This window comes from Solenopsis invicta, chromosome 6 (genome assembly GCF_016802725.1).
Source record: "Solenopsis invicta isolate M01_SB chromosome 6, UNIL_Sinv_3.0, whole genome shotgun sequence".
Classification (NCBI taxonomy): Eukaryota; Metazoa; Arthropoda; class Insecta; order Hymenoptera; family Formicidae; genus Solenopsis; species Solenopsis invicta.
Genome location: NC_052669.1, coordinates 25,319,528 through 25,330,565, shown reverse-complemented (window position 1 = coordinate 25,330,565; position 11,038 = coordinate 25,319,528). Strand labels below are relative to the sequence as shown.

The window sequence follows — 11,038 nt, the reverse complement described above, 5'->3', positions numbered from 1 at the left end:
ACCCGTGCCAATTAGTAGAAATGCGGTTAACGTTAAATTGGAGAAATACGACGATTGTGCTTAATTCAACTCAGGCGTAACTAAACGTGACGATTCTCTGCACAAGTTTTTCGACTAAAACAATCAATAGAATTTTTTCCTTTTTTTATGAGTCACATAATACATGGTTTCGAAAGAAGGACCCGATTAACCGAAAGCGTCCCTTATCCTTAGAAAAAAGATTGCGTTAAAATTACGTTGCTTTTAATTTTTAATCGATAGCAAATTTATTCAACATATTTAAAATATATTAATACTTTTATATTTTTAATATTAATATCGTTAATGCGCACAAGAATATCGAAAGACATTGCGGTATATTCTGAAAGATTGTGAAAAAGTTTCAACTCTTGAGTAAGCTACTTGCGACTGCGAAAAACGCGTTGTCGTAAAAACGAACGATTCCCTGGGGATCCTATTCTGTAACCCTTAGCGATACAGTGGTCGGTATCGTTACAATGTCCTTGTGCAGCTTTTTTTCCATCCACATTACCTACACAGCAGTATAATTCGACACTGTCGCTGTCGTGGAATACAGACGCTAAAAATACTATCAGACTAGCCAAGAATTTACACTCTGCTTCGTTCTTATATGTTGGCATCTCTCAATACAATTGTGAAATATCGAGAAATATCAAGATAAAAGATGTAATCATTTCTATGATTTTTATTTTTGCAACTTACGTTTAAACTTAAATAAATTCTTAATTAAGTCGTAAGGTTCTTTAGGGTTTTTATATAATAAAAGCTTTTTTTTATTAATTGCAAGTTTAGTTTATACATGAAAGTGGCTTTACGTTACATCATATTATTTTTGAGATCTGATCTAATATTCCTTGGCCAGGTAGACACGATTTGTAAATCCGTGAGCAATCGTGATATTCTCGTCCACGTTCTAGCGCTTGTAAATACTCCGAGTCTAAAGGTGTATCGCTTTCTCTAGGCCTAAAATAAATAAACGTTATACCTGAATTTCTCTCAAAGCGTAGCTAATATTTAAATCACGCATGGAAAATTTGGATGTTCTTACGTGAACAAAAGGTGCAACAATTCTCCCACAAGTCCTTCGTCCTCCAAAGGCATCGCTGCTGTTTCGCATATGCTTTTTTTCATACATTCTCTCCCATCTATTCCTCTTCTATAAATTATAGAATTATTTTATGGAAGAGAAGAAATAATTATACACATATCAATCGCTTCTGTTGCAAAGGAAAAATTTAAATTGTCTCTTTAAACATTCTGCTATTTGCTAATCATCTCTTCAAATATTTACTGAAATTTCGTTTGTATCTCGGGACACGTGCATTCGCATGTAAATATGATAATTTTTTTATGCTGTCGTTCGGCATCATATCATACATCGGGCACCGGTGTCCAATGGAGAATGATTTTTACCTCTCAAACTCCTCTTCCAGAAGCCGGTAGACAGTCATCCTTTCATTCCAACTAACGCTTTCACGTCGCCGTCGCGACGACGATGAGAAAAACTCCGTGAAAAGCGTTGCGTTTTGCGGCAGGAGGTATTGGAACTGAAAGTTCTGCCCGTAAACCAAAATTCTGCCTGAGAGCTTCACGGGCACCGCAAATCCCACGATGAGCTTGTCACAGATACAACGAATAAATGAACATATTTACGTGCTCGCATATCACGAGGATATCTGTTATAATTCAGCTATTTACAGGTGTTCTTAATATACATTAGATATCTGAATGCACTTCGGATAGTAACCAGGTGTTTTACAATGTAAACAAGATACATTTCCTTATAAAAGAAACATGAATGTGTTCGACAACAAAAATTATAATAAAATCGAAGGGGCGATATGAAATGCAGCGAGTGACAGCTTTCCTCGTGACGCTTCCTTCTCACGAAACAGCACTGCAAAATTCCAACCGCGAAATAACGGAGGGACGGTCGGACGCATTTTGCACATTTCTGGAAGAACTCGAAAGGATCTTACGGTCACGGTTTAAATTACAGTACTCTCCCCTCTACTCCCTTCTCTCTCTCTCTCTCTCTCTCTCTCTCTCTCTCTCTCTCTCTCTCTCTCTCTCGCACGCGCAACAAACATTTCTTTTTTTTATCGTCGAAAATAAAGGATTTATCTCTTTCTCAAGCGATCGAGATAAAAGCATCGCTTTCCACTCGGTCGCAGAATAAAAGGTACAGGCTGTGAGCGAGCAAATATATCGTGAGAAACGGTTTACTCGCTCATCCGAAAAAGTATAGACAAAAGGATGTGGGGAACGAAAAATGAACGGGAATTAATTTTGTGATTTTCTTGAGTCAGCACGCGCGGGGATGGGGGAACGCGGACGCTTCCGTCGCGACTCGTAGGACGCGGATGCTGAGTAACGTCGTTGCACTAATGCCATCTCGGAATAGGCATAAAAATTCGTATGCTAATACCTGGTATATGACCGTAAAGAATAAGATTCCTGAGAATAGACGAGTAGGACTCGCGAATTCATTTCAGAGATTACACGACGTCGTAAATCACTTTGCGAAATGGAAGAAGAAACCGCGTTCGCTGTAGCCCAGCGCGACATGCGAACGAAGATAAGGCGCGAGGGGCAGCAATAACGATAATATCGGGCGTCTACTGAATGCGAAGATGCGCAGTCGACGGTCCGGTCCGTAGCGCGCGCGATCGAGAAGAAATTGATGAACGACCCCGAGAGACGAGAAACGCGAAAAGGGAAGCAAGAACCGCCTCCAGCTCGCGGGATATCGAGAAATAGACAATGAGAAGCGTACGCGAAACTTGGTGTATCAAGATGCACCAACGTGGAATATCGAGAAAAGGCTTTTGTTTTCTTCTCGCGGAGAGAACGTGCGCCACATTTTCTCGACTACGGTACTTTAATTGCGGTTTTGTTCACGATGGTAGGATCTCTATCCTTACGTTATTTTCGCAATCTAACCTGCGGATGACGAAGAAGCCACTTACAACTCTCTGGCATCTCGCCAATACCTGTCCCTGTCCTTCTTTCCTATATTAGTTTTTACGGCGCGCGACGCGCTCCCGTTTTGTTTATATGCCTCGTATTCTTTATGCAAGAACGAACCGAGACGTCGCCAAGACGGACTGCCAATTTATTTATATTATCTCTTTTACGTTTCCGCTTCTTCTGAGAAGCAAATACGAAAATACGGGCGACATACATGCATAATTTAATAATGCTAAGTGAAATATTCGTCATGTTCTACAAATGTTATTTCACGCTATGTAATTATTTATAGAATAATTGTCCCAATTACTACTGCTTTAAACACATAATGGCAATCAATTCAAGATTGTTTGTAGATTTTTAAATACACAGTAAACATTCGTTTTCATCATTATTCAAATAAAAACTTTAATATCTATACAAATTGAACAAAAACGCCCTCTACGATCGCAGCTAGGTCTTCGTACTTGTATTGTTTGTGTAATTTTATATACTTTTCTCAAATTCAATGAACTGCGTGCCGAATTAATTTTCAGTCATAACACAATTCTAAATTGAACAAGATTAAGTAATATCACGTATTATTAAATATTAACCCTTTTTCCCCCTGAAAAAACTGTAAAGAAATTATCTAATTTTAATTATCTAAGTCTTGCAAAAAAAAATTACGAAAGAAGAAATAAACCTTGTATCTCCTCTCGTCCGCGTACCATAACTCTTTACTAGAATAGAACAAAGTCAATATTAGTATGTTTGTTTTCATTTCTTTTTGGTTCTCGAAGAAAGTTCTAAATCCAAATTAACAAATTTCGTACACAATTCGCGCAAATTCTCTCATTTTTCTCTCTACCGTATTCTTACGCGATATTTTCCACGGTTGCATCCAGCGTCACTCTTCGTCGAATCACTGTAAATCGCGCAACGTTTCCGTTATGCAGCGACCCGGATACATCAACGGAATCTGGATTCGTCGTTGTCCTCCCACGAGAGACGGACCGATCGTTCTATACTTATTGGAATCAAGAGAGATCGATATTCCATTCTAAATATCTGCTCTGCGGAAGGATGCGAAGCGTGCTGCGCTCGCTCGCGGCGTCTTGTTTTCTCTGCTATCGCATTTTCGGAACGTATTTACATTAGGAATCCCGAAGGCTCTCCTGCGATCGTAGCCAAGCTTTGTAATTCCAAATGTTTACCTGGGAATTTACTTCTGTTACGGATATTGCACATTTGTTAAAGCGACGGCGCTACCGATCTCCAGAAGAAACGCATGCAAGCGTCTTCTCTCGCTGCATTGGCTTCGGTGAGCTTTTCTCGTGGTATTTAACAAGCATTGTGTAATCCAATATCACTGTATCAGACATGCAATAAGGGCGAGATATGTATTCAAGCCGCACTCTATTAACGATTCATTTTGTGCAAGGCGGTATTAGTATAGGTTGCAATACTCTGAGGAGATAGAGCTTCGCCTTACTTGCCTCTTCCACTCGTCTTCTCATCGCGAATCACAATCAAGAGCCTCGACATAATTTCTCCCGCAAGTTTGCATATACGGTGACTAAAATAATCAACGTTACTACGTCAATATTTGAATTCTTTAAAACTAGGTGACGCTTAGAGACTGGTATTATCTCAACGCGCCATAAAGCACAAATCATTCCCTGGGCAATATCAGACTATCCAAAAATTTAAATAAATTAAGCTTAAAAATTTACGACTTGAATGAAATTTTTCCTTTTCTTTTAAAAAAATAACGATAAATTTATATTATTTTACTTGTAAATAAATAAGTACAATTTATAAGAGAAACGCACTCCGGACAAAATTAAAATTCGTTTTGTCAACATTTACTAATAGTTTATCGAATTGAAAAAGAATAAAATTCAATATTATTTTTTTGCAAAAAAGATAGTCAACATTACTCTCTCAGTAATATACCAAAGTTATACTTGAGAAACCTATAAGATTCAAATATCTTTCATTCTTCAATCTCTCGTTTTGAGCGATCGTTGAGTGGCGCAAAAATGCCGAACGGTATTGCAAATTTTTATACCGCAGAAATTAGATATTATAGGATTTTTCTCCAATTTTTTTTTTTTTTTTTTTGTAAGTTTCCTGCAGCTACGAAAAACGAGGTACCATAAAACCGTAGATTATTTTCTGAACAGCATCAGAGTATCCAAAATTTTACTATGTGCTTCGTGTTGACGTTATTTAACACAATCGTTATTGAGAAGCATTATTTCGATCTTTGAAGTTCTTCAATTTTAATAATGTCTTTAATAATGTCTCAATAATAATTTTCTAACGTTTATTTCATGCCAATTTCAAATATTCTTTTAATATTTAGTTATCGAGCTAAGTGTTGATTTAACATATAACATTGTAGCTACCTAGCGATTGAAACAAGGTATTATTTATTGGTACCGAGATTTCCACATATATACCTATCTGTGTGACTTACTAAAAGATATTTAATAAGAATAAACAACGAGGGCAATACATATATTTGCGATACATATTTAAGCCACACTTTATTTTAACGAAGTATTTTGGGCAAAACAGTCTAACTACAGAAAGCAATATTTCGAGGAGAAAGAGTTTTGTCTTTTCTGTCTTCGCTCGTCTCCTCGTCACGAATCACAATCAAACCTCGACATAATTTCCTCCGCGAGTTTGCACGTGCGGTGACCCGAACGAACACGCCCAATTCATTAACCCCTTTGGCCGCCGGCGTTTTAAAAGGCAAACATTCAAATATTTACAATTGCCGCATTGCTCCTTGAATTAAAGGATCTTCTTTGATCTTCCGAAGAGAACAATTGACTATTTTCGCGTTATAATACGAATGATCGAGACGTCGATTTGCCACGTTCGTTTTATATATGCTAACGCGCCATGTTTTGACACTTTTTCGCGCACATTGATCGCATACATCGAATTTGTTCCTCATACACTTGACTTTTACGAAATTTTTTATTTCCTGTTTTTACGATGTGATAAAAAAGGCGCTGTGCAACGATCATTCATGCTGCCAAATTTTTTTTGAGACGTTGCATTTTATGTATTATTGTACAATATTTTTCGAAGAAATGATATAACTTTGACATTTTGCCAATTTATGATAACTCAATTTTTAATCATATTCTAACATTTTTAAATAAATTTTCAGATAAATATCGTTATTACGGATATAAAAATTCTGTTATTTATAAGTTTACAAAATTTATAACCATTAAAATTCATAGATACATTATTTACCTAGATTTCAAGTAACAATCGTCAATTTCCATTATGTATAATCGTGTAGTAAAACTTGAAATGGGAACGTGAAGAGAAAGAACTAATATTCTCTCATTTCTGATTACTTCTTCAGACAATTTTAAAACCGCTTATTTACACGCCGATCAGATAGATACTCTATTAAGTTTTCGTTTAATTTCTCCCAAGTTTTCTTTCCTTTACAAAGATAGATAGACAGAGAAAGAGAGAAAGAAAAATAGTACTAACAACTAAGAATATCTCGTAGAGACAGCGAAAACGAAGATAAACAACCCATCACGACATCGAATCGTCTCATCCAATTGCGAAAACTGCACAGCAGGAGTTTTCCGATTTAATTAGAGGATTTAAAGGTGGACCGCAGATAAAACTGCAGTTAATTATCAATCGCGTCCTGTGGCGAACGCCGGGACATTCTCACCATTTAAATTTGTTCTCCTGCTTTTCGTACTGTCGAAGACTAACAGTACTGTTATCGATAGTGTGAAAATGTAAACTTAAATAAAATTCAACGCCCTTCGTCTTCAAAATGATTTCAATCGCACTGTGTAATTAAGCTGATTAAAATAAATCTTTAGATTAAATCAGAATAATATGTATGTGAGAACAGTTTTTATTTAATATGTTAATAAGAATGCTCAAAGAACGCTCTCCTTTCTTCAATTCTTTTCATTATTTTTTATTACTTATAAATATTAAACGTACATAAATATAAAATATTTTATAGCTAGATATTTCGGTCTGTGCATCACGTTTTCCTGACTTAACAAATTACAAATTACAGCTTTCCGTAAAGGATGCGAATAAATAGTTATGTGCATTTTAATTAAATCGTTAATTAAGCATTCGAGATATGAGGTTATAAGAAATTATTATTATTTAACGATCTTAATACGACAACGCATGTGATTTTGTAAAACTAAATACGCGTTGAAACTGAGCTCTTCTTCACAGAGTGTTTCTTGGACGAAAACTTAAAAACTTTATTTCAATATTACCCAGACTGCAAGATGATTACAGAAATTTACCATGTCCAAGGATAGAAGTGACATTGGCTCGTCGGATGAAAGATATTTGCTGCGGAGTAGAATCCGCATCTTCGCGAAAAGAGAAATCGCTATCACTTCTCTCGGCGAAATATTACTCCGTGAAAATCGTAATTAGTTAGCGCATCTTCTTGAGGGAAATATTCAGACACAGAAAATTTTCAAATACACGCGCAGCAAGAAGTACTTCAAAAATTAATTCTCGAGCTAATCAAGGATCCTCGAGTTATCTCCAGACGAGGAACTTTGCGCGATAAAATTAAAATCAATGAAGCGGTTTTACCGAGGAAAAGTGATACTTTCTAGAGATAAGAAATAAAAATACCTTGAATGTTCCTCCATATGGGTAGACGATTGGCGGCGGGTACAATATCTGCCTTTTCGATCTAAACGTGAAACTCTCGCAACAATACAACACGAGAAAAGTGAGCAGGAACGCTTTTCTTGCCATCAGAAACTAATAACAAGAAATAAAAGAAATATATAATTTATTTCTACAAGTATATAATGCATTTCAAATTCTTTACTTCGATTTCTAGGTGGGTATTGTATTTGCCTACTCTTCTTTATGTATTTTGATCTCGTATACTAGTTTCAATGACAATACGAGTACACTCGAGAAAAATACAGTTTAAGCAAGAGAAACAGGGACAGTTTTGTACGCGGGGCAGTTTTCAATAACAGCTTTTTCGGCGGTTTAGGTCAACAACTGCCGCACGTTTCTGTCAAAAAGCCGTACTGTCGGTGTGTTCAGCGTTCCACTTTCATCATTTATTGCGTTGCTTTTACTCCAAAACCAGCCATTTTTTTCATATGAAACACGAAAAACATTATTATTCAGAATTGCCTCGTTGTCCTAAACTGCACCCCCTCCATTTTTTTTTATTAAACATTGCTGCTATATTATTTGACTTTATTGCAACAACAACAAAAATCATACCTACTTACGAAAGACATACTTTACAAAATTATTTAATAAAAGTTTCTTCCGCGTAATTTTCAGGATTAAATAAAAATAAAATAGATCAGCTTGTAATAATTTTTATATTCCATGAGCGCCGTAATGTCATTTCGCAGTCGATTCCCGGGGATTTCACGGGGCATAAGAAAAGACGCACAATAGTGGCACAAATATACTGTAATCCCAGAGCGAAAAGCGCGCACGAGTCTTGAACTCGCGTCGTATTCTGCGGATAAAATGTACGCTGCCACTGTCAGGATGAATGAATTCGTATTCAGGTGTACCCCGCGGGTGGCCTGCATTAAATACAGCTACTTTTATCAAGGATGCAATTTATGGCGGCCTTTATGGCCCGTCCTGTATAAGTATCGCGTTGCTTTCGCACTTTGTGCCGAGCGGCGAGCAGGCCGCCGAAAATGGAGCTTCCCGCGGTAAATAACTCTAATGCTTGGGACCCGGAAGTTTCTCGGTATCGCCCAAAGGGAGACCTTCGTCGTCGTGTATTCGCCTGTCTCCCTCGCCATTTTTCCTTTGAACTCAACCCGCGTCGAGTAAGAGCCCACGTCACATCAAGGCTTTACTTATATTTATTTTATTTGCACGTAAGTACGTAAAGGCTCTAAGCCAAATAAGGAGGGTCGAAATTCTCCCTTCAATAGATTTGTGTGTGAAATTTCACCCATTTTTTGTCAATAAAAAAAAACTAAGTTTCCCAAATTTTCAAGCTAACGGACATCTGAAAATAATACTGTCGGGTCACGAAAAAAATTATGTAGAGTATTCAAGTACGATGAGCAAGACTGCAAAATATTTTTTGACGTTTCGGCAACTAATTTGACCATCCTACACAATTATTTCGATGATCCAACAAAATTATTTTCCGATCTGTATTCAGCTAAATTTTTAGACACTTCAGCAAAACCGTTCCATGCATGAATCTTAGGACTATAATCGAATTTGTAGCGAATTTATAGCGACATGTGTTTCGTCTAGCGCGAGCATACCTTTAATCTCACGACCGAGAGCACAGTAAACTCGTTGCAGGAGTGGCGCATACGCACGCTTGTCTGACTTTAACCGGCCGTTTCTACTTGCCCCTTTCGGAACTACTGTCGGCGCACGTGGCCCGCCTCGTGGAAATTAACGTAAATTCGTAGAGCCGCACGAATTGCTTGCTCAGCGAGTCGACACCTGCGATGAATTATGGTCAAGCACGCTCAAGTAACTTGGTGCTCGCAGAGAGTCGCGACCGGAAGAGGCTTTCGGGACGTTCTTGAAATTAACGGTTTCTGAAATTCGGCCGGTCTATTCGCTCAAATTAGAAGCAAATTAGAGACTTCTCTTACATCTCTGCATCTCGAAAAATGCAATCTTTGAGATAGAAAAATGCGATTTATTATATTAAAGTTTATGTATTCGTAAATAAAATAAATAATTATTTCTTCCAAGTAGTTAAAAAAAAATTTATGTTTATGTTATTTCATCACATTAATGTATCTTTAAAATACATTTTATAACAAAAATAAGATTCACTTTTACTTTAACAATTAAAAGAAACTAGAGATTTTTAATAAAAATTAATCTGTCACAAGCTCAAATTATTGCATTTTTCGCATAATATCGATATGATTCATTTAGCTTTCATTAATTACTTGTAATTACGCGTGAACGAGAGATTTTCGTTATATTTACTTATTTTATTTATTCACAATACATATATTTATTTGAACGCACATTGAATGTCATTATATATAAAATTAAGTTTTGTTTTTATATTTCATTGTTACGTATGAACTTGGATTACTGTCTCCCCTGTGGACGAATGAATCTTCTACCTGAATTATGTTTTATCTACTTACGCTGAATTTAACTCCGCTTTTTTCCTCGTGTTTAACGTTGTTTAAATGACACTCATAATGTCAGGCGTAATTAATCATCGTTACGCAGATTACTTCATGGACATCATCTTTTTTTCACTCGACATTTCAATTAAATCTTATCGCTTCCATGTGTCAAGCGCAGCGATGCAGCGCGTGTAACGTAATAACGAAGCGAAATACGCTTCGTAAAACTGTAACAGCTGTTAAAGTTAATGACAGGCCACTGGTACAATCCGAACAATGGAGGCGAAAACGCGCGCGCGAAAAGTAGCAGTCAGATAATGTCGCGAGATAGATGGCAATCTGCCGCTCACTCCCCTCTTTGCTACGAATGTTTGTCAGTTCTGCCTTTGTAATCACTGTTTGCAGAAAGTTGTCACTACCTCTTCCCCAGGTGGGAATGCCCGCGACAAGTTCCGGATAAGAGGCGTCGCGCAGAACAAGTTTTGGAACAAGAAGATTACACGCTCGAGCTTTGAAGCCCCGAGAAGGGCAAAGAGATCCGAGAAAGGGAAGGAGCGTAGAACGTGTACGGGTTGGAGGCTGTAACGCACGTGAAAGGAGATGGGGGAAGATAGAGAGAGACAGAGAGAGAAGGCGGATGAGATAAATGAAGATGAGGTCAAAAAGAAAGGAGGAGAGCGTAAATCGGTGGGACTAAATAGAGAAGGAGGTCGTTACTCTACGTCGAAAGTAAATCTCCGCGAGTTAATGACTTGCGAAGTTTTAATTGATGCGCCATAATGAAACTATGTAATGCGCCGCGCTGCGCGAAATAACGCGAGTAATCTTATTTCCGATACTTCACACTTGAGGTTTTCGGGGCACTGGGACGAAGTTTCGTACGAAACGCGGACGAATAAAAATTAGAGCGAGAA

The 11,038-nt window shown here is 37.4% G+C and overlaps 1 protein-coding gene across 1 annotated transcript; it reads right to left on the bottom strand.

Moving 5' to 3' along the window:
• Nucleotides 1-788: 788 nt before the first annotated feature.
• On the bottom strand, nt 789-9,326 carry LOC105200483. Its single transcript, XM_011168056.2, has 5 exons — nt 9,285-9,326; nt 7,645-7,776; nt 1,435-1,637; nt 1,070-1,177; nt 789-984 (listed from the first exon to the last, which is right to left on the bottom strand). The coding sequence occupies exons 2-5, from the start codon at nt 7,768-7,770 to the stop codon at nt 843-845; spliced, it is 579 nt and encodes a 192-aa protein (XP_011166358.2). The 5' UTR covers nt 7,771-7,776; nt 9,285-9,326; the 3' UTR covers nt 789-842.
• Between the last annotated feature and the right edge of the window lie 1,712 nt (nt 9,327-11,038).

Bases quoted from the DNA above. Each gene is read 5' to 3' on its own strand.
- LOC105200483 (XM_011168056.2), bottom strand. From the start codon at position 7,770: ATGGCAAGAAAAGCGTTCCTGCTCACTTTTCTCGTGTTGTATTGTTGC. The intron at 1,178-1,434 runs GTAAAAATCATT...TATAATTTATAG, and splicing joins CTGGAAGAGGAGTTTGAGAG to AAGAGGAATAGATGGGAGAG. The intron at 985-1,069 runs GTAAGAACATCC...TATTTATTTTAG, and splicing joins TTGTTGCACCTTTTGTTCAC to GCCTAGAGAAAGCGATACAC.